A 24,260-nucleotide genomic window follows, 5' to 3' on the forward strand; every position below is an offset into this window, starting at 1 on the left:
AAAAAAAAAAAGACTTTATACCAAGTATAATTACAAATGGAAAAATTTACTGCTTTTGTTTGATTAGAAAGCTGAACTTCATATTTACATCACTAAAGCAAAGCAGGTATGAGACAGGTGACAAAAATGTAATTCAACCTTAAATTTTGTAACGATAGACAGCATTTTTGCTCCTCATCCTTAAATATTGTGGAAATCTGCAGAAATGAAAGTGTGCCAAAGTCTTGCTTGCACCCTGGTGTAACCCAGCCATAACACCGGAAGCGACAGAAATGTGCAAGACTGAATCACCGCAGCCTGGGTGTGGGACCAACACACCCTTCGGAGTCTTCTCAGAGTTCACAAAGCTACGGCGCTACGACCTTCGCTTTTAGTGCGCAGAAGTAAAGACCTGGTCTGTCTGTCACTGCAGACAGGAGAACACCACAGCTTCCTCCAAACTACAGAACCTCAGGTTGAGGGGTGGGTGCGGTACATGTCGATACAGAAGAAGATTGATTAGGATTGGAGTGTGGTCAGTCAGTGTAGCCCTCTGCTGCTTGGTCACTGTAGATCTCCTTGACGGCCAAAATGCGGTTAAGCATGCTCTCCAGGGTGGCCCTGTCCACGGGAACAGACGAGTACCAGAGCGGGCTCTCGGCCACGCAGGAGCGTTCCGGCTGCAGGTAGAACAAGTCACTTCGGTTCCGCACGGTGCCTGAGCTATGAGGGCAACAGGTGGGAAACGTTCCAATCAGCATCCATGTCTACCAAAGCAGACAACATACACAAGAGTGGTGACATTTATTTAACCACCATCTGAATTTGAAAGTTAAACCTCAAATGTTACATAGACACAGTATCAGTCAAAACTGATATTTTCTAGGAACTGGTTCCCAACCCCCACCCACAGTGACTTTAGTTAACAAGTCACATCAGGAAACGAGCTGCTATATCTTTGCAGCAAATCACAAATATGTAGGACACTTGTGAGTTGCTGTACTCCCACTCTTCTGTCCAGTTTGTCCCATACGAGTATTTTCCAAGTTGCCCAGGTGTATTCATTCGTTTCACTGGTACTGCATATGGAAAAATTAGTAGTGTTACATGCAGTGCTTCTACCCACAGCTTCACAAGAAGCTGGTCCAACACCTACCATTTGGAGAGGTAGAACTCGAAGAATTTCACAGGGCATCTAAGCGGGTTCATCCTGTTCTCGTGTTGCTCCTTGGCCGGCGCAGACTCCTCCCGTTTCCTCTTTCCCAGGGCGCTGTCTGCGTTAACAAAAGGATCAAGAGCTAAGGGTAAACTGGGCGTTGAATCAGTTTCACAGCTGAAGTGTAATAACTTTTCAGTAGTCAATTTTTTTTAAGCCACTCAATGTTCACCAACTTTCTGATGTGAAACTTACAAAAACATACCAGCACAAGTGTTCAGACAAACTCAATTTTTCTATTTGGATAGCTTCTACTTGTGCTTTAGGTGTTTGGTCAATGCTTCTGTCAGAATGTATCCAAAATTTCAGTTATTTAATGTATAATTCTCTATAAATGAGACCTCATGTTGCAGCTTTGTCATTACACTATTTTTTTTTTGGGGTGGGGTTCAACAATGAATAACTTACTCTTTACAGACAATTCGGGAAAAGATTCAAAAATACAAATTTTTGGCATGCAAAAATGTCTGATGTCATTTTCGCTTTAGCTGTCCGATCGTCTTTTTTTAACGTTGTGGCTTGTTTTCATAAAGTCTTTGATAAGGTCGTCTAATGGATAACCCAAACAGTTCAAGTGAAAAGTCTGCTCAACCAAGTCATCTTACACCTCCAGCACCAGGATCAGCACTTCAAAGGCCTCCATGCAGGTCTATAAATAGTATTAAGACCAACTCAGAATAGCACCGTGTCTGAATGGGGGAGGGGAGAGAAGGGTTTGACTTCACTTCCACAAGAGACAGTGAATGCAGGGTGGTTGGTGATCTAGCAAAACAGCCAACAAACGACATGTCACAGAAAGTCTTGTACTGGTACAGTCTGCTGCTTCACGTTCATCTCTCTGCCCTCTTTCCGTTTTCAGCGGTAACGGAAATCATAGCGCTATGGACCTAAATTTGGAGCAGCCATTAAATACCTCCAAATGAAGCCAGCAGGCTACTTAGTAACACAGATAAATGCAGAAGAAGGTGGTCATTTAGGCTTAAAATAGGCATGCACATGGGATCAATTTCAGAGTGTGCCTGCAAGTAAACATGAAGGCATGCAGGAATAAATGTTTTAAATAAATACATGATGCACTAAAATAATCCCTAAAACCATTATTAGATTAAACAGACTGGTTGAAAGCCTTCACCACTGATGATTACCTCCACACCTTTTCACTTTAGTAACCTTTAATTAAATGTGTGCAGAGATCCTAAGGCATAGTGGAACACTATATAAATGTATTACATCACACAGTTAGCAAAACAGGTAAACACTGAATACACAACAGATGAGCATATTCCTGACAAAGGAGCCAGCTTGTGCTGAGCATGTACCACTGAGCATCTACTCTAAAATTAAAGTTTTATGAATGGGTATGGTACAGAACTGCAAGATACGTGAAGTAACAAAGCTTCCAAATAATTTGATATTTTCAAAACGTACAGTTTTAAAAATACCATTACAAGAGGAATGAAGGAGTAGTATGGAGCACTGTTCAAAATGAAGGCGCAACTGAGAAGAGGCGTAGCTCCTTCTGTTCACCTGTCGTTTACCACCCTTGTTGAATTTGGCCCTTCTGACATCAAACAAACTCCACAGAACCCAAAAGTGTCCGTGATCTATGGTGCTGCAGAAGTCCATAGCAGACATGCTATTCCAGGAATGACTTGAGTCTCTCAACAGGCCTTTGTTGACACCAAGATGCATACTTCACCTTTTGGAGACCTTGCTCACGTTTCCTGAGTTCCTGCATTTGCAATATTTTACAAATGCAAACATGTAGTCCCTCATTGTTGAAAGCCAATGAACAGTAGGGTAATAACTTCTGAGAGAGAACACTAGAGTCAGGTCATGGAAAAATGTTAATAGCAGTCCGGTCCATTTTCGCAGTGAAGTAAAAATTTTGTAAGACTACCCAATCCGCTGGTTAAAAACTCTAAGCTGCAACTTGAGGTTTTTTGATCAACCTCAACACGTGATTGCTTTACTGAAATAATTAATTGGACAGAAGGTCACACCTCACCTGGCATAAAGTGTAAAGCAGTCAAAATGTACGTGTTCAACTTGGACATGCACTCTGTATCAACCAAAATCAGTATGCAGTCAATTTTCAGCCAAGATTCCTAGTGCTGCAACTGCTCCAGTAACAGAAGATAGTTAGACAACATGTTGCATTTACAGTACACACAGAATTCTGTACCAAAGCAAAGTAGAAACAGACTTGATTTATTACTGTGAATGGCTTGAGATCAAAGGAACAAATGTTATCAAGGTCATTCATTCATTATTAATAAAGACCTTTACAATCCAGTGTTGTGGTGGTCCAGAGGCTACCTGGGATGATTATGCAGGATACACACTACATGGGATGCCAGTCCATCACAGGAAAAAGGAATAAATAAAAAGACCAATTTCCTCACACATACATAAATCTTGTAGTATAGTAGTTAGAGCTGCTATCTTTGGATTCAAAGGTGGCAGGTTCAAATCTTACCTCTGGCTGTAGTACCCTTGAGTAAGGCACTTCCCCAAGACTGCTCAAGTAAAAATTACACAGCTATATAAACAGGTAAGTAATTGTAAGTAAATTAACACCAAGTCGCTTTGGTGAAAAGTGTCAGCTAAATGAATAAATGTGCTGTGCATACATAAACATTAAGGGCAGTATAAAGTCTCCAATTCACCTGAAGCACATCTTTGGACTATGGGAGTATAATTAAAAGTTTTGACATAGTAAGTAGTCCACAGAATGACTATGGATGGATGAATCCCACTCTGTGTCCATTTTAATTACTGCACTTGGTTCCTATGATAAGCCATAGTCCTCCCTAATTCCTCCCAACACCCTGTTACTTCTTTATGACTTTATGCAAGCCCTTGGTGTCCAGTTAAACTGCACCAAATATGGTAGTAAAACAATCCAATTGGTTCAAAAAAACTGACCCCTACTGTGTACTTATACTGCTCACCCAGGAAGGACCTCCAGGGGAAATTTCCTCACAGGCATGAACCTGTGCTCCTGATCACACTCATTAAATAGCTATCGAACACACCTTTGTCTGGGCTGAACATTTTTTCCCAGAGGTCTTTGGCATCACAAACAGGACCACAAGACCCAGGCGACTCTACGGATGCCCCTGAAGAGCATGGCAAACAGTGAACCGCAGAGTGACATCTGACGAAAGGTAAGGGGTGCCGTTTCCTGAAATTCCCCATTAGACGGTTCATATGCGTATACGGGGCCGCCTTTGGTAGACTGGTGACGAGAACCCCACGAACCTGATTACTTCAGTAAACAAACGTGCTCAGGATTAAAGAGTTAAGGCATTTATTTTGGTTGTGTGACATAACGCGAGACGATTGTACTACAGTCCCAGTTTCAGGGAAACTGCCATCATTGCACTACTGACTGGGTGGGTCATGAGAGTGGCCCAGGCTGTAAAAGGTGCTACAGGATTAACGTGCAGATTGTGTCAAGGTACCCTGATAATTACGTATAACTCGCGTAATAAAGAGAGCTCCTCAGATGAAGGACTTCTTGGCATACACGTTTAATAAATATGGTAATGAAGCTGTAGAAAGACAGTAGGAGGATGAGGGGGACAGGAGCAGGAGATAAATGGCCATGTAATAGGTTGTTTGACTTACCACTCAGAGAGGTTAAAAGGGCAAGTGAACAAAAAAGGAAGAGTGACTGGAAGGCATATGAATTATAGTACTGTGAGGCAGAGCTGAGACAAACAGGCAGAGAAGGCAATCAAGGAAGACAGCAAAAACAAAGAAAAGGAAACTGACCACTGAAGGCTCTAACCCCCACCTCCATAGGAGTTGGTTTGTACCCACAGTTGACTAAAGAAAAGTGAGATAAAGAGAAAAGTTCCTAGCGAGAAAGGAGGAATTCCTTGCAGTGGTTGTGTTGTTCACTACTTGCCCTCCCCTATATGCTTCTCTTCCTTGGGCACCCCTGTTAAAGAAGCCCAAAGAGGAATCAGACGAGGGGAGGCAGGGGGCAGTGAAGAGCGTGCACAAGCTGCATCGAGCACCATCTCTTAGCCTCAGTGCTTACCTATGCAGAACCACCTGCTTATTGGTGGAATGAACTTTTCTCCACCCCAGGCTCATTTTCTCTAAATACTGTCCTCCATTAAACCCTGTGTCCCTTCTCCCTAAACACCGTAAGCCCCATCTAGACCTCTCTGATGACCCCCTTTCTAACCCTGACCTTACTCTTTCCCCTTGGTTCCTCCTCCATGGTCTTGGATGGCTTCCAGAGCACCGGGAGGAAATCCACGTGAACCCAGGGACAATACAGGAATTCCAGTCAGGCAGACCTACACTTGAACCCACATCCCATGAGCTACACTGCAGCAGCATGCTACTCTCAGCTAGTGTTTGCTAATTACATTTCAGACCCAATGTGCAAATATTGATAACTTGGCTCTGACAGTTATTTAAATTTTCAGTTAGTTAAAGGGAAGAATCTATTTCTATTAACTGTTCTCCTTCATGACACTGTTCAGCAAACAACTCAGATTTGCTGGGAGGTAGCAGCACTGCTTTAATGCACAGAACAAGCAATTAAACACTGACTTTCTGAAACTGGATGACTTACAACATCCAGATCTGAAATGCCAGGATTTTACCAGAGTAATGTGCAACACAGCACATTTTGATTCTCAAGCCTCACCTTTAGTCTTTCTGTGCCGTAAGCTTGGATAGTAGCAAACTGTGTGCACCTTGACAGGGCCTCGTGTTGTCGTGGTCGTGCGGGATTGTCGTAGTACATTGGTGAAGGACAGTTCCATGTGCTGCTCCACGGTCCTCATACCAAAGTACTTGGTGTTGAAGTACATGAGTGTATTCAGAAGGACAAAGGGTGAGTATACACCCAGCTGCTTGCAGTCCCAGAGGTGTTCTTCCTCCACGTCTGTAAGGATGACGCCTGCAAAACACGTGTGAGTATGGGCCTCTGCACCTCAGGTGTATCAATTTATTATTCTTCCATCTCCCCATGTTGTTGTTTTAAAAGTATTATTCACATCTTAATAATAAAAACTTCCACTTGACTGCTATTGCTGTATTCTTCCCACAAGCACTACATGTCTGAAAGCATTCTGAAAATTAAAAATACATTTTGTTTAGAAACAAAAGCCTTAAATAATATTCACAATATAAAGTATCTATGTTTCTCAGCAGCTGAAAATAGAGATATACTATTTGGAATATCTAAACATATCCCTCAAAGTGTCAACACCCATAGGGTTAAAGGCTGCTCCTGGGGAAGCAACAAAGGAAATAAGGAGCAACAGAAAACTGGGAATATTGAGACCATCAGATAGCCTACACGTGTCTTAATTTGGGTCTGATGATCAAATAATTAAATACCTTAAATAATTTTACTACTATACAAAAGCCAAAACTGAAAAACTGCTGACTCTTGGCTTTGGTCCCACTGTGGTGTAGTGAGCTTCTGATCCTTAGAACTGCAGAATCCTCCTCAATATTTAACAAGGGTCTCCAAACTCATTTCTTCTGGATCCATTTCCATCTTTAGCTTGAGTAAGCTCTAAAGTTCACCATTACTTCTACTTATGAATTTCTCCACTCATATGTCACTTCTACAGGTACCTACTGGAAAATATAGTGCTGGTTTAAAGTATATAAACCCTATAGGGATGGTAATTATTTTAATATTTTATACAAGAATAAACTTATAAAATGAATAAATATAATTTACACACGATTGTACTTACCTATTTGGTTTAATGCAAGTTAGGGTTCACTTATTTTTGCACCTGCACTACTTCTGTGTTGCTACTACACACACGATTTCCTCAAAGGCAACGTATGTAATTAGTCATTACACACCTATTGTGTCACACGAGAAACACCGTTTCTAATTAAATAACCATTTTGTGGTAAAAACTAAGGGACACAAAGGGTTCCCATACTTTCAGGCATCACTGTATGCACTGGAAAAACCATGGTACCAAACACACAAAGCTGTACTGTGATAATCGTGTTCTGTATACAAGTCCTCTATGTTATGGAATGCACTGTGTACGCTGTTTCGGAGAAAAGCATTTTGCAAATGCATGGGGGGAAAAAAAAAAAAAAAAAAAAAGTCTGATTCCCATCCCCTAGGTGGGCTCAGAGTTCACGTACCATCAGGCGACACTTCAGGTTGCCACTTATTTAGTATCTTATTCAGCTCTTGAACAAAGCTCGTATAGTACTGATCTGTGAAGATGTTTACCATTCTGTGATTCTCCAGGAGATACTGCAAAATATTATGACAACATTAGTATCCATCAGTGACACACACACACACACACACACACAAAAAAAAAAAAACCACTAACTTGTGCAGCAAAAAATATGCTGTCTCAAACTAGAAGCCACTAGCATCTATCATGAGCAGCGTACACTCCATCATGCATAAATGGATGTCAAGACAAATGTGTTCCATGCCGTGAGCAAACCTGTTGAATTCCAAGACACATGTAGTACACGCTGTCTGCCTCGTAGTGCTCCCCATTGGGACTGGAAATTTCTTTCACAAACTGTGCCAGTCCATAATTCAGCTCTGCAGCTGAACAGGAAAGGATGTCTTCTTTTATTTTAAACCGTTTTTCTACAAGGAAAAAGGATAACAGCATTTCTTAATTACATTTAGGCACTGGGCAGACTGTCCCACCCCCTGCCGCAACCCACCAAAAAACAAAAAGACATAACCTGGAGCATTACATCACCTCTGCAAACAGACTACAGCCTTTCAGCTCCAAACAAATCTTAAACAAGTAAAAGGGTGTGACTTGGACAGCTGCCTGTGACAAGATCCATATACATATAATTTAACAGGACCTATGAGGGGCTAAGTTAACTCACAAAATTTCACTTAATAATGTGAAGACCTTAACTACACCTCACCCTTCAACAGGCAAAATAACACACCAGCAGTGACTTCTAAATGCATTTCTTCTAGGTGGATTTGGACTTATTACCAGAAAACCTCTCCCTCCAATGGTATACATCTTAAATATTTAAGCCAACATTCCACAAACAAAATGCCGGTATGGCAGGCCCCCCTCTATTGAGGATTGGAAAGCACTGGCCAAACCCATATGAATTATATACTCGGGAAATACATTCTGAAGTTTATCACCTTTGTCCATTTGGTTAACATCCCCAAAATCAGTTTCTCCTGCAGTTTTGTAGCTGATTCATTGTTACTCAACAGGAGCCAATTCGCCCTTCAAATAGGCGAACTGAGGTTAGGTTTAAATTAAGGTCAAACTTGCTTATCAGTACAAATGAAAACAGTCAAAAGCAACTGCATGCATTTATAAACAAAAACATTAGTAAACATCAGTACCATGGTAACCTTATTTACAGTTAACCCTCATTAATACAGGGCTGCTACACAAAGTAATAAAGCCTGATTTAGCATATTTGAAGACAGCAGGCCAGGAGCAGCTCACTCTTTCTGTCCTCTGTCACATGTTGCTTGGTTCTGGCCCAGGCTTTCCAGGCATTGATCCCATATGTGTGATTTAACTGCGTTCCACTGGGACGGCTGCCTGCCTGGTTCCCGGTGCAGCCCTCCGTCAAGCGCAGCCGCTTGGACCCCTGCAGCACAAAAAGAGAGAACCTTTCATGTGAGATCACTGCAGCCTTGGTTACAGGAGCCTGTTTACATGCCCTCCAGTGCTACAGTTTTTGTTGTGACATGATGTGCTGCAAAACTTCCCTTACACACTTAGAAAAACTCCCTCTTGTGAACAAACAAAAACAGAAAACTTCATCACGCAACTCCAACTTTGCAAATTTGTGTAATTTTGACTGCTGAAAGCAGAAGATTTAGGAATGTGGGGTCACACCTTCTGAACAGCTACAGGATGCTCGTTTCTCGAATGAACGTTGTCTGGCGTTACAATCCCACAGTCCAAAAGGAACTCTTCCGAAGTTAGGTCAAGTGGAGCTGATAAGATGGGAGGGATTTCATAGTGTAAAAGCCATAACCAGTAAATGGCACAGTGAAGCTATGGCCCAAAACGTTAAGAACAATATTTCTTTTTAAATTATAACCAAGACAGTAACAATCCTAACTGGTCAGATGAACATTACCTTTGGAAAGTCCTGCTTCAAAGTCCTGACCTGGCTCATCAAGCACATTGGCCATCTTAACCGCCATTGAGAGCATGTCGTCTCTGGATGACTCAAACAGGTCGCAGTCCTCCAGCAAGCCCCCCGTACTTGGGTTATCTACCAAATCTGAATGTCAGAGAAAAAGATTACATTGTGCACTTAAACTTTACTTAAGGACAACTGTTTCTGGGAGTGATCAGGCTGCTACCGCAAAGATCTGATGATGCCTTGCCCATCTCTGATGCTTCTGCAATCATCTCTGCCATGGCTAAGATGTCTGCCTCCAGCGGGTTGGATGGGATCTTAACTTTGAGCTCCTCGATGGCCTCCACTATCTTATCCGTATTCTCAAGCGTCGTTGGAAGAAACATGGGCACGGGGAGCTAGTGAAGCACAATAAGAACACGTGGTGAAAAAACGCCACCGACTTCTTAACTTTGAATGACCTTCTTGTCTTCCAGGGCCTCTCAGGCTGCTTCAGGCCAGCTTACCGGCAGCGGCATACCAAGGGGCACCGGCACATACCGGCAGTACATGTGCAGTGGCACAGGTATGAACACCGGCACAGGGACAGGCAGCACAAACGGAGGAATCATCATGTCATCTGGAATTGAAAGACATTCTCAACAGAATTCTACTCTCCGATTTCATATAGGAAACATCAAATTGTCAAATTTTAAGAAGTTTATTAGTCCATTTTGATTTTTACTGGCCCCTATCTTCAGGTTTGGTTTTTCTGGTAGTCACAGAAGTCACAAATTACTGTATCAAAACATTACATAACTAAGAATAGTTACTTAACGTAACACTCTAGGAGGCTGTATGAACAATGAACCTGAAAGTCTTCTGCATTCAAGAAATATTCAGAAAAGTATATTTAAAAAAAAACTATAATTCCCCAAAAACAAATCCAAAAGCAATCATTAATAAGTATTGCTTATGGACAGCCCTAAGTGCTCCTGTAAACAGAGGTATACACAAATAAGCATAGTTATGGGGGACAGGTGGTAGCGTAGTGGTTAGAGCTGTTGTCTTTGGACCAAAAGGTCGCAGGTTTATTTCCCCACCCCCGGCTGTAGTACCCTACAAGGTACTTACCCAAAAATTGCTCCAGTAAAATTACCCAGCTGTTTAAATGGGTAAATAATTGTAGGGAGACTAACATTGTAAGCTGTGTTGGAGAAACATTCATTTATTTAGCTGATTGTTAAGTGGTGCATGTCAAACATTCATTCTTAAAAACTCTTTTTAAAGGGACTACCTGTTTGGCACCCTTGAGACTTTATTTTAGGCTTGCAGGTGGTGCTACGCTCTTTTAGCATGGGATTGCATTGGGAGGCCACACTCTTCTTGGTTATGCTGACAGGAGGCACAGTTGGAGATGAGGGAGACGGAGGTTGCTGGGATGGCTGGGATTCTTGCATTTTTCCTGTAGCCTAAGACAAGACTCAAATCTTTATATGAGTGACATTCATTTCCTCCAATAATGTGAAAAATTTGTGTGACTACATCTAGTATATTTTGGACCCATTTATACATGAATTTAAACCCAGTGTCTAAATTGTTACAGCATACTTTTTACTTGCATAATTCAGCTGTAACCAAGTAAGGATACCAAAGATATGTTAAAATCTATAATTCTCAACAAGGTAGCAACAAATTTGAAGTGGTTTGTGAAGAGTGGGATGATGGCAGGTTGTGGTCAGAGTGGTGACTTACATCAGCTTTCTTTGCTGTAGCAGGTGGGGAGTTTGATTCTGGGGACTCACCTGTAATGTCAGAACAAAACTGAACTTTAACAATTACCACCAATTGCTAGAACTGCTAACAAATTAAATACTTTGTAACACAAGTGTAAGTTTAGTGTGGTTCTTGAGGGGGGGGGAGGAGAGAAAAAAAAAAGATAGATGAGGAAGCATGTTTGTTGATCAAATTCATTTCTCCTGGGCAAACAAAAATGAAAAATGGCTTTCAAGCTCCTCAGAAGTAAAAGTTATTACCGGTGAGATTCCAAATCTCCTTCCACAGTGTACACTTTGTGAGAACCACAGGAAGAATGTAAAACCAGACTGGAATTGCATTTGTACTGAGCAGACAGGTTTTTGAAGCAGGAGAGACGCACTGTTGAGCAGGCTTTCTGGGCCTTGCTGAGTATCCAGGTTGGGTTGATTCTGCTGGCTATAGAAGCGAAGGAGGCATTTCTGGTCACAGTAGTGCTTGATTTCACCCCGCCAATGGATGGTCTCCAGGAGCTTGCCCTGCCGTTTGCAGGCGTGACATCGGGCTACCTGTACAAAGGTGTGGGTAGGCAGGTGCTCGGGCAGTTTGGCGGACTGCATAACAGCAGGAGTCAAAGTGGATTCTTTGGACCTCGAGTGCTGGTTGCTGTTATTCTCTGCTTCTTTCTGCTACGAAATGCAGACTAATAAATTTCACATTTTGGATCAGACTTCCTACTAAGTGCAAACATAGATTTCTTTATATATAAGTTTATAATTGAAGTTTCACTGCAAGCATTTAGAAAAGGAACAAAAACCAGCAATACAATATTCCTAAAAGGACAATGAAGCACATTTGTATCTTTCAGAAAATTTAATACAGGAACATACAGACAACTACTGAAAAGATCTGCATCAAATACATTAGATAATCACTGTCTATATGTGCATGCAGCAGGACTGAGCACACCTTCAGGTACCACAGGAGGTATCTGCTCTTGCATTCTTCGCTGCAGAAATCCCACGTGTTACCATCCAGCTCCTCGGTGACAGCGCGTGTGCAGGTCTGGGAGCAGTACGTGCAATTAATGCAACACAGGCCCAGGTTTTTGGTGAAGTCCTGCTTATACAGCAAGATGCAGCCTTTTGGAAAGAAACAGGCATTATGATGTTTGTGCATTTGCATCTCACCACTCCCCATGTTCATATATTGTAATTGTTATACAGTTCATATGTAGGATTTTGCTTAGCAGACATTTTTCAGGGAGTTTTACATATTCATGGAGCAGGAAGCCTTTAGAATTAAGGTTAAGTACCTTTTTAAATGGCACTACAACAAGGTACCACCTGGGACTTCAATCAGAAACTTTTAGGTCATTATCGTAACCATTAGGACAGCTACTGCCTGACAAAGCTCAAAATTTAACACAAAATTTCCTTGACAGTACTACAGCAGTTCTTTCATACAATGTTAGGTCAGCACATTCAGTTGCTCACAATTTATCCTTTTACACAGCTGGGTCACTTTTACTGGAGTAATTCAAGGTATGAACCGTAATCAAGGGTATTACAATATAAACAGGGACTCAAAGGTGATGCTTCTAATTACTATGCTACCTAGTGTCCCGCAGCAAAGGTACGGCAAATGACTTCACATCACCATAGCACACAACCTAGCTTTCAGCTGCTTTACTGGAATAATTTTAAAGCAACTCATGTCACTGGATGTCCCCTGGTGGTAGTCAGCCACTACATAAAAACAGAGTGAAAACTGCACTGCACTTGTCTGTGAGGAAACAAGTCTGACAAGCAACACACACACACAAACCTTCACTGCAGAAGTTCTTCTCCACACCAGAGAACTTGATCTTCTCATGCAAGAGCTTCTCCTGCTTGCAGTGTTCGCAAATGCATACAACACCATGTAGCCGCTTGTAGTCTTCACAACACTCCTTACAACAGAACTGAAAAATGGCACCCTGAAACGGAGACGGGACAACACTCTTACCATCCACTGTCTAATATTTTTATTAATATTACTAATATTATTGCTACTATACTTCATAGCTGCTTTCATCCAAAGCAATTAACATAGACCTGCACAAATTCATATAGCTAAGAATTTAATGAAGCAAGTCATTTGGTACTCTGAAGGGTAGAGTGGGAGGTTCAGTGATGAGAAACTCTCACAATGCAGCCTCAGGACATAAAAACAAAAAAATCAATAATTCAAAAATGAAAGAGAAAAAGGGTTTTCAGAGGGGGAAAAAAAACTGCAGCAAAAAAGCAATTACCTGCCAATCTAATATTTCCGGCTTTCCATTAAACATATTGTGACAGGAGTGACAATTCAACTGAATGTCGCTGTCGGAAGTGTTGCTCTGCAAAGCGGAAGAATAAACCAAAAAGCATTAATGTATTCACAACACAAAGAAATCTATACAATGGCTCTAGACTACAGAGAAATGCTTTATGATACATTTTAAAGGGCCCCACTGCAACCACTTACGTATTGTGCACATTTTAACAAGCATTCTTGTGCTTTACTAGCGTCAACAGCCAAACATATACATCACACTGTAAAGACTGAGCTTTCATTTTTAATTGCCTTTAGACTCCTTATAAACATAACCACCTGGTGTGTGTCTTATTATTTTGTGGGCCTTTTAAAATGAAATACTTAACAAAAAAAGGTAGCAAAAGAAGCAGTGATACCTGGGGTGTCTATGACACACTCCTGCAGTCAGTCTAAACAGTATTTGTTCACCTGACAATGTCTAGATTAATCAAAATTATATTGCTAGGTAACTACATGTAGACAGCCGTCACTTCCATATTATGATACAAGCTCGCTCAAGAACAAACAATTCAGTCCATTACAGTTTACTGTACAACCTTGGCATTTGTACGGTAAATTACTGGCTGTAGATGGGAAGAGGGTTCTCGTACCTTAAATTTGGTCCAGCAGCTGGGGCTACAGAATTGGTAGATCACCTGGTTGGTCTTGAGATAATACGCAGGTTCTGAGAGTGTCCGGTGGCAGAAACTACAAGGCCATGATGAGACTGGGGAAAGAATCATGAAAACTTAAAGCATTTACCTCCACAAGTAAAGACAGGCAGTGCAGAAAAGTGGCTGGTAAGGGGTAAGACTGGCAGGCAAACAGGAGCTCTACCTGAGTCACAAGAGGTCTTCACTTTGTACGATGTGATGCAACAGACAGAGCAGAAGAACAAGGGCTTCCCATGAGGGTCCACCTTGCACAGCATGTCAAAGTTCTTACACAAGGTCTTGCACCACTGGCATGGAAGCACTTTGGCATTTTTCTGGAACAATGCAAAGCAACAGAGGCGGTTTTGAGCAACTGTACAACAGAAACTGGAGATGCATACAGTCCCCAAAAACCTCTGCAATGCCAGATGCCAACAGCCCCTCATGACAGTTTAAAAAAAAAAAAAAGCTAACAGCAACCTTGTTACCTCAGCTCCAGAGACACCATTTAAAGTCACTTCACTACCATATACTCAGCCAAATGACATTTACATTATTAATTTCCCTAAGCACCTTATAATGTTAAGCTACTTATTTACCCATTTGTACCGCGGGGTAATTTTACTTGAGCAAATTTTAGGATAAGTACCTTGCTCAAGGGTACTACTGCTGGAAGTGGGATTCAAACCTGCGACCTCTGGGACCAAAGGGAGCAGCTCTAACCACTATGGCACTATATGAAAGAGTAGCTCATATATTTGGGGGGGGACTAAAATACACAAAATTATACAAAAGTTGTAAGATACTTTGAAAAGACAAGTTATTTATTCATTTAGGTTAACATTTTTCTCCCGAGATATGAAACGTTCAGCTACGCTTCACAAGTGCTCACTAGCTTATAGAGCTGGCTAATTTTACTGGAGCAATGCAGGTTAAGTACCTTTCAAAGGTGGTACAGAAAGGGCAGGAATTTTGAACCCACGTCTTTCGACTGCAAAACGGCATTCTAACCAGTACATTCCCCACTGACTCTATAGAGGACCAGACAAAAGTGTGGCTACACCTTGGCAACTTGGGCAATACTTGCAATGGATGAACTGGACAGAAACATGAAAACAAAGCAAGCCGTAAATGTCCTACTTCTGGGAACTGCTGCACAAGAGCTGGGAAGAAATATTTACTCATTGTAAACTTGTTAAACTTGTTTATGGAATGCCTTGTTATTTAAAAAAAAAAGATTCCAGTGTACTTACTTTTCTATGGTACTGTATGCATAAATGGGTACTGTATGCATAAATGACAATACATTTGTTTGACATACACAACATGCAAGCACATTCCGTGAGGTTACGAACCTTCTTGAACTGAGCCAGACAAGCGGGGCCACAGAAGCGCCTCTGCTGGCCTTCATGCAGCAAATATTCAGCATGAGCTGTCTTGGTGTAGATGTACAGGCCACAGCAGTCACAGCAACTCGTCTTCAGGCCCTTGGTGGCACGAAACTGGGTGAAGCACGCATCGCTGCACAGGCGGTGCACCAGGTTCCCACTGCTCACCTCATGGAGGATCTGGGACAGGCAAAGCGTGGGTACATGATCAGCCACGGCTGAGACTGCATCTTTCATTGGTACATATTTGCACATGCACTGACTGCAGTCATACATCCAGTTCTGATTGTAGCTGAAGTCAGCAACTCAAACTGACCCAGAAGCAAGAGTTCATTGACTTCACAACAAGAAGAGGCTATAGAGGATTCAGACTTTTCTTCAACAGTGTACTATGGTCTGATGTCTTCAAGCAGATTAACCACTGGTTGACAACACCAGAAAAATGGTTGTTAATGAGCTGTACACAACTAACACACTATTGAATCCATATTGAAAAAAGCCAGCTGCAAAGCATACATACATTAATTGCAGCTTTGTGTGGTTTCCCAGAATTTGGCATTAAAAAGTGCTTAGTTATTTGTAATAACTTTTATTGTACAGAGGTCATAATGTGTAACAGATGTGAGGGCATGCCAAAGCATAAAAGGACCTGTTTGTTCCAGCTTTCAGGATTAAATGTAAATTTACATGTGAATTGCTCCAACAGAACACACATGTAATGAAAATGCTTGCCACCTATTAAATTATATAACAAATATGTGCAATTAGCAGCATGGAGCTCCTGGACAGAGTACAGTAACTAGTCAAACACGGATCCATGATCATTGTGACACGTTTATCCAAACCCTGAAAGTGAACTTAAATTTTAATCAACACATTTACGCCACCTCCTGTTAAGAAGAGGTTCATGCTGGGTTACAAAACTAGGTATTTATCTATGGGATCCTCCTGGATCCCAGTGCTGGCACACCATCACAGTGGCGCCATATTGGCCCAACACCCCACCATAAGGAAACTGCTTCACAACTAAACTAATTGGGGTTGGAGTGGCTTTAATTGGATTCCAAACTCACGCCCAAAACACTCTTCACGCTCCATAAACAAAGCTGATGCTGAGGGAATAAAAGGAGTGTAATGAGTGCAGGGAAGGGAATTTCTTACTCCTTTACAGCAAGCGGACTGCACGTGTGGAGACAGTGAAAGTGACTTACCTCCCCAACCTTGTGGCACATGCTGCACTTTTGACCGACAGGACTGGTCACACGCAGAGCGTTTTTCTCACACTGAGCCTCATACAACGAAAGGCATATGTTGTTACAGAACTCCTGGAAAGAATTGGATGGCCCTGTCTGGGCAAAAACCGTTTCCTTTAGACCTGCAATGTCCCTGGGGGGGGAGGGGGGTGTAAAAGCAACACAGAAATAAATACATACAATCTACACAAGGATCGCATCGGAGCACAGCGGAGGGTAAAAACAGACACACCAATGGTCCATCTCATTAAATCTCTAGATTAAATTAATTCTAAACAAAAACTAGTTGACAATTTCCGCAAAACCAATCTTCCTACAGACTAACTTTTGCTGATTTTAAAAGATTAAACAGAAAAGCAACTCATGTATAAAACTGTTTGTTATAAATATAAATTTTCTTCATTTTAATTTCCCCCAAACAAAGATCAAAAAACCTGACTGTACACCTGAAATTTAGGAAGGTCAAGACAATTCTAGAGTTGAATAGATACTCCAACCCTTCTATCTTGCCAGATTGTGTCTGATGTTCCATTTTCAATAATCACTAGCTCCTCTAAACAGCTGTGTGAGGACTTCAATAACAAAGATAATCCACTTTTATTAAGCTGGCAAAGGCTATAAAAAGTCTCAGTGCTTCCAGTTCGCAATTACAAATGTCAGAAACGTCACTAAGAAAAAAATAATGTTACTGTTGAAGGCAAGATCTGGAAAAACCCAACAAATCTCATAGAACTGCACAACAGAACCCAAAAAATAGAGAAAATGAAGGTGGTGCATTTACGTACACATAAACTGGGTCTGTACCACACAGACGGTGCCTCAACTTCTTTTCATTGAGAGATTCAAACTTAAACGTACAATCTGAGTTAATCAGGGGGTGCCCAGCTTCCGCCCACAACTATGTAATATGCCCTCAGGCTTAAATGAATGTTAGGAAATGCTACGATATTTACGTTTTACAGAAGACACAAGGCTTCTTCTTGGGTGGTCTCTTGGCATAAGTGGAGAGGCAAGTAGAGGTACAGAAGAGCTGGGGCATGCCTCTGCGCTGGTAGGCTGTCTGGCCTTTAGTCAAGGGCACGTGGCAGTTTGCGCAGTGCATCTTCGAGGGCTGCCGGGGTGGGACCTGCTGCTGCACGGGAGGCTGCCCTGGCTTCTGGATGGCAGCTTGGGAACGAGCAGGCCTGGACTGGCTTGAGGGGCAGCCGCCGGTGTAGGGGCTCGACTGGCCGACCGCATGGAGGGCATCAGAGGTCCTCTGATTTCTTGAAGGCAACCTGGCAGAGCGGCGGGATGTGGGCGTCGCGTGCGGAACGAAATCCTCATCGTTGGGGTCATCCACCATCACATCCGAGTCATCATCAGAGAGCTGGTCTGCACGGGGACACAGATATTCAATGCATTACATCCAACATATTGCATTTAAATTACAAACATCCAACTAAAAAGATTATACTTCAACAGTTCTCAGTCATTCTGATAATTTAATTTTCAAGTAGCCAGGCAAAGCAGTTTGCATTATTAAGGAGTTGCTTAATCAGCAGACAGCTGTATGTGATTTTGTACATCCTTTGTACATAAGGATTTAAAAAAAAAAAAAAAAAAAGTCAGTCACTAAATTTTACTGCACATCATTCAAGCCTCAGTAAATAATAAACCTCTAATAACGGCTAAATCACTGCTGATGGTTAGTTGTTCAACATCATCAGAAATCTCCCTACAGAAAATGTTGCCGTTGGAGGTGAAACATTTTTGTCACGCTACTTGTGTCCTTTTAGTGAAGACTTACCGCTGCTCAGCGACTTCTGTGATGCTGCTCTCGACTCTGTCCTCCGTAACCGTGGCTCTCTGTGACAGTCCTGTTTGGCAAGATACAGTTAACCAAAAAGAAAACCAAAAATCACACCAACACACCAAATTGTTCCAATACAAGTTATAAAATAATTAAAAAAAAAAAAAAAAAAAACCACATACCCCCGTGTCCTTAACATTTTGTGATGTGGTTGCATTTCCTGTTGGACTTGATGGTGCAGGAAGACCTTTCCCTTTTAAAAAAAAGAAAAAATGTATAACTGTCTTTAGATTAAGATTTGTCTTGAACCACACGTCAATTCTGAACATTAGAAACGACTTATAAGAGCTGCTGGGCCAGTTCCCTCTATCACAATCCAACTTTGGAACAAGAATGAGTTTTTTAAGAGTTAAAAAAGGGGACCCGATTAGCCAATTAAGAACACTGCACACTACATCTGCCTGTGGGGTGGTCTCACTCAAAAGGGGTCAAAAATCTAAAGCTCTAAGTTTTACACCCAAATGCCCTCTGCTTCTCAGAACTGCTAAATCCCTTTCAGCATTCAAAAAGGGTCTCATGAACCATCTATTTCAATCCCATTTCCCTCTTAAGCTGCAGTTAATTTAATAAGTTACTCCTTCAACACTTCATACTTTCATCTATGTATTTTTCTCTTTCAATGTCAGTTCTATACGCAGCTACTGTAACACAAGCACTAGGAAAAGGGTGGCATCAAACAAAGTGTTAATACCTATGTTTGTATCTAAGCTCTCTTGTGTTTTGTGGGATACGCTTTTGTTTATTCGGTGTTGTACTCTGCAGCAGAGAAAAGCAACTGCCAAACGTATTAACACACGCGTGATTTAGGTTCCACGCTGAAAGGACACGGGATTGCGGAATGGACCTGACAGGCCCCAAGCAAAGTGCAAGGGGATGAGAAGCTGACCGTACCTTCAGTTTCTGTCCCAAGTTTGGCTCCACTTAACTGCGGGTCAGTAGCGCCCTCTGCTGCTCCATCTCCACACTCTTCCTTCGTTTTCTCCTCTGCCCCCGTGTCTGCGGGTTGCCCTCCCTGTAAAAGATTCCCATCTGCGGCGGATCCAGATTGGTCCAGATCCCCCTGCACGCTCGGCTCTTCCTTTACCCCTTCTTTGGCAGCCCCTGCCTCTTCTGGCCCCTCAGGCCTATTCTCAGTGCTCAGAGCATCTACGTTCAACGAAAGAGCGTCCCGTCCACATTCGGGGAGGGCCAACGTGCACGGGAGGGCCGACTCCTCAAGCGGTGACTCTGGCAGTTCCCCTTCAGACCCTTGTTTCAGTTCAGAGTCCTCCAGAACCTCCATCCTTTTGTCCTCTTGCTCCTTCTCCTTTGGTGTCGAAGCGCCTTCTTGCTCCTGTCCGGACGCACGGGCAGCCTGGGGACCAGAGGACTGCTCCGACTGCTCGGGAAACACCTGGTCATAGAAATCCTCAACCGGGCACTGGGGCAGCTCTAAGGAATGCGGCTCGTCCAGGATACCGAGGCTATCCTGTATCTCCATCCTCTCCGATGGCGTCAGCAAGGGGGCCTCCTGCGGCGGAAGCAAATGGGAACAGGACAGGTCGTGGCCGGCCTCCGGGTTTAACGCTTCGCCGTAAACCTGAAACGAGTCCACAGTTCCTGGCTGTTGCGAGGGCTCCATACTGGCGTCAAGAGCACTCTATCAAAAACAAAAGAGCATCCCTTTGTTATGTTACACATGTAATGTAAGTGGTTATTTGCACACCACCCATTGAGGAATGAGTGAGGAGGTATGGCTCCTGCAGTGGTGGCTGTTCAGAGCCATACATACCTCCTCACTCATCATTCCAATCAATGGGTGCGCTGCTGTGCAAATCGACTTTCATTCAAATCCAGCGATACACGTGGCCGCGACCACAAAGAAAGAACAACCAGGCAGACGGCTCGCGCTAATGGAGTGGCGTGTGGCGACGCGGAACGGCCAAAACGTGCGTGGCGATGAAACTCCAGACAAGCCCCACACGACTACTTAGTTAAAGAAACGGCCACTCCTACGCAGGGCCCCTGGGCTCCAAAAACTCACATTTCATTTTGCACGGTCTCTATGAATTTCACAAGCCACAAGGAGCACATACGTCCAATGGGTGCCGTGTGTGAGCTTTCTCTGCGTTTTGGGGAGTTTTCTCGTCAGCGCCAGGTCTTTAGACGCCACTGTGTAGTAGTGCAGGGCAGGAGACATTTTGGAGAAGCTCAAGTCGATGCTAGCTAGTAGAGCTAGCTATGCTGTGCGTGCGGATACACGGCGCTTGGCGGACCGTGCGTTGGAGTACACCATCTCTCCCCGCTTTATTGTCGACAATCTGCATCAAGGTACACTTACTCGTCACCTGGAACCACCGAATATGTCCTTTTCCCCCCAGATATTGATGTTGTGAGATGAATCGCTACTTCTGGAAGCCGTGCAGCTGGACTGGGATCTGCCCCTTTAAAAACGGCATTTTTGCAGCAGTGTCCGCTTTGCGGCAAACAGGTACGTTCAACGAACGCGGCGCTCTCATTGGCCCGTTGACGCCCTCGCGGAAGCCTCGCGGTGCCAGACGATTGCTCCCTGGCGAGAGCGCGCTCAAGATCTCCCCGCTCAGCAAGACCCCTGTCTGAAGTAGTCGTCTAGTAAATCTCAGCGTTATTGCCAACGGTATGTTGGCTACATGGTTGCGTAAATACAGTCTTCGATATGAATGTTTGGGAAAGAAGCACTAATGAGTACTGGACATATCATCATGGGTGTTTGAGATGCTCCGAAAACTGTGTAATTACATCATCGTATGATAGCCGCCATGGCTAGTATAATATTATTATTATAGCCTATCCACGTAGAGAAATGTACAACTAAAAGCAGAAAGTAGCGGACGACCGTTTTGTGGTTATGTATAAAAATGCAAATGAGCGATACGAAGCAACAACCTACATACACGTGCTGTACATACGAACTTTTCAATTCAATGCCACATGATCCAGCAGGAAGAGCTCAACTGACAATGAACAGTGCAGCCAAATCCCGCAGTATTCCCACACATTCAACCAGTTATTGACGGATAATTAAATCCAGCAGAACGTGATCGAATCGTGTACGCGGTGAAAAGAAACAGCAGCTCATCATCTACTCTCACATTTGAATCGTGGGTCTTATTCATGAGCAGTCTCTGGCAGGCTAACGACTCGAGCCGAACTGGATTTTGCTCCTCAACTAAAACTGGGCAGTTTGCAACACGGCGCCTAATACAACTGTAAGCGTCCAACTTGAAGAGGGTTATTTCACCATATACTAGTATTTTTAAGAAACATATCCCTGCCATACTAACTCGTGCTTCGCAGCACGCGGCTAAGGAGCAGTTTCACGCGCAACAAGTGATTCGGGCCAGCTGGGTACGAGCCCGCGCGAAGGAAGGGCCACCGACCAGTGCATCAAACTGCTTAAAATGTATTATAATGTGCACACCGCCGCTGGTGGGGAGGTGATGCACAACACGTGTCCCGTCGCGGGACACCGCGCATGTTTTCATGCCAGACTTGATGAAACGCTTCACACGCGGGAGCAGTAAATAGTAGTAGGAAAGCGAAGAGCGAACAATGCCGAAGTGCCCACACTGCACCCAAAGCCCGCCATTACAAGCACGCGCACATGGATGGACTCCACCGGTGCGTCTCACGGACGCGTTGAGCTGGGCGCGCTCCTGCATGCTGTTAAACTTCTTCTTTTTTTTTTTTTTTTTTTTTTAAAGGCAAGGTAGAAAGGAAATGCACATCATCATGCAGCGTTTGCATGGACGGACCCTTACCAGTGTTACTGTAAACTCCGCAGGCTCGTGATCCCAAACGCTACACACATACTCTCTCACACACTCACCGACACACACCTTCGAGTTGGGAAAGGAGGCGGGACGTGCGGCCGACGACCCTCCTCACATGTTGGCCCAAGAGAACATGTCGCTCAGCGGCCACTTCTTCGCCTCAGACAAAAAATCCACTGCTGTGATGCTGCCTTGGCAAAGAGCAGTTTGTCTGTCGCGGTGTTTCGAATACAGTTAAGAATATAAACCCAGAAAAGACCCGTTTTTAAAACCCCAGCACTAGGCCGCCCTGTTTCTGTTAAACATGAATCGTTTCAATTAAATTTTATAGCGCACTCATCTCTGACTCAAGGTTATAAAATGACCATCGCATCGTCGTGAAATATAAATACGTCTCTCAGATTAACTAAATTAGCTGGTCTTATTATTATATTCCGGTTCAGAAACGCAAACTACTTTCTATCGGTTACATATTTTTCTGGTCTGCATATAATTGATAAATAGATAGAGAAATGTATTTTAACAGGAAAGCTAACTGTACTGGACACTTTCCATTACTTATTCTGCAAAGCGGGTTTGCTGATATTCAACACAGACCAACAAATAAAAAGAACTACACTGAAGCCTGCAAATGGGTGATGATTGCAATAATAATATGATTCATTTACGGAAGAAAAAACAGGTTATGACATTTAAATACAATCTCACTCGACCTTCACCATTCGTTAAATGTTGAAGACTCTAATTGTTATACTTCAATTACAAACATTCATCACTGGTTATTAACATGTACCCTACCATACTGTTAAAAGTACTTCACAAAAGTCCATCGAAACAGAAATAAACATTATGAATGGCAGTTTTATTCATATTTTACTACATACATATCATCTTGACAAAAAGGGATTTACATAAAGTGACTCGTGATAGGCACAAACAGTTAATACCATACATTTTTTTTTTTTTTTAAAATGATCTTTTCTGTTCTTTAAAAATAAAAGAGCTAGAGACACCACACAAAAGACCGACCATCACTGCCAATATATGTAAGTTTTGGTGTGACAGAGCTACTGATGGAGACCAGATGGGCCTATAGTCGACAGCGAAATCATCGTATAATTACCTGACTTCTGACAATAAATCCAGTCTTCTGACTACATCTTGAATTTATGAATTTTAATTCACCCTTCTAGGGTAAATGAACAATAATTATACCTAATTTACCTACTGCTAGACTTCAGTATGATCCTACAGTACTAGTCCCCACTTGTAAAGAAATGACACAATGTTTTGAATGCATTAAATACCTTTAAATAGCATTATGTTCACCAGTATTTGCTTCTTAATGTCTCTGATTATGGCTGCAAAACATACAGTTCCTCAATTTTGTACATGCTCCCTATTAATTTAATTTGCTTATTATGCTGTGAGATAATCAACAGCCTTTAAATATGTGTGTTGTAAAAACCAAAATAGAAATATTTTATTTCACTGTAGCAGCTGAGATAAATTAGCATTTTAATAGTTTAGAGTCAGAAGGAAATTATGAAAGAAACCAAAAGCTAAAGGGGTTAGTTGAAAGCAGAGTTCCAGTGACACATAACATTTAGAGCACAGAGGATATGTGTGTCATACAGATATACATACAGCAGCTATATCTCTATATATGCAAAATACATATATCATTCTATTTGTTTCCCTGAATGTCCATCATATGACTCATGCAAGTAACTGAAAATCTTTTGTGGTTTTAAGAACTCAGAAGTAAATTTATACCATGTACATCAGTTGCATTTTGCGAGTAGAGTGTTCTTGCAGGATTGATTTTTAAAGTACGTTCAAAGCCGGACATGGAGGGAGGTGACTTGGGCTAGTCTACTTCAAAAGTCAATCAATAAATACAGATACTATATGTCAAGGTACATATTCTAGATACTGA

The 24,260-nt window shown here is 42.5% G+C and overlaps 1 protein-coding gene across 7 annotated transcripts; it reads right to left on the bottom strand.

The window, feature by feature from the left end:
• Positions 1–13: 13 nt before the first annotated feature.
• LOC108931041 (zinc finger MYM-type protein 3-like) lies at positions 14–22,375 on the bottom strand. 7 transcript variants are annotated; one of them, XM_029257815.1, is made up of 25 exons: positions 22,310–22,375; positions 19,422–20,109; positions 18,653–18,723; positions 18,468–18,537; positions 17,632–18,052; positions 16,637–16,811; positions 15,393–15,605; positions 14,222–14,372; positions 13,996–14,111; positions 13,341–13,427; positions 12,875–13,025; positions 12,017–12,189; positions 11,451–11,736; positions 11,048–11,097; positions 10,590–10,764; positions 9,820–9,932; positions 9,537–9,711; positions 9,308–9,454; positions 9,061–9,161; positions 8,662–8,809; positions 7,663–7,814; positions 7,346–7,460; positions 5,868–6,122; positions 1,136–1,253; positions 14–702 (listed from the first exon to the last, which is right to left on the bottom strand). In XM_029257815.1, exons 2-25 carry the CDS (start codon positions 20,008–20,010, stop codon positions 516–518), a joined length of 4,239 nt encoding a protein of 1,412 aa, XP_029113648.1. In that variant the 5' UTR covers positions 20,011–20,109; positions 22,310–22,375; the 3' UTR covers positions 14–515. The 7 variants fall into 7 exon arrangements, with proteins under 7 accessions (XP_029113648.1, XP_018602128.1, XP_018602132.1 ...); XM_018746612.2 differs by having other exon boundaries at positions 19,422–20,169; XM_018746616.2 differs by lacking the exon at positions 22,310–22,375 and adding an exon at positions 20,851–21,007.
• Between the last annotated feature and the right edge of the window lie 1,885 nt (positions 22,376–24,260).

The sequence above is a fragment of the Scleropages formosus genome, chromosome 14 (assembly GCF_900964775.1).
Source record: "Scleropages formosus chromosome 14, fSclFor1.1, whole genome shotgun sequence".
In the NCBI taxonomy this organism is placed as follows: domain Eukaryota; kingdom Metazoa; phylum Chordata; class Actinopteri; order Osteoglossiformes; family Osteoglossidae; genus Scleropages; species Scleropages formosus.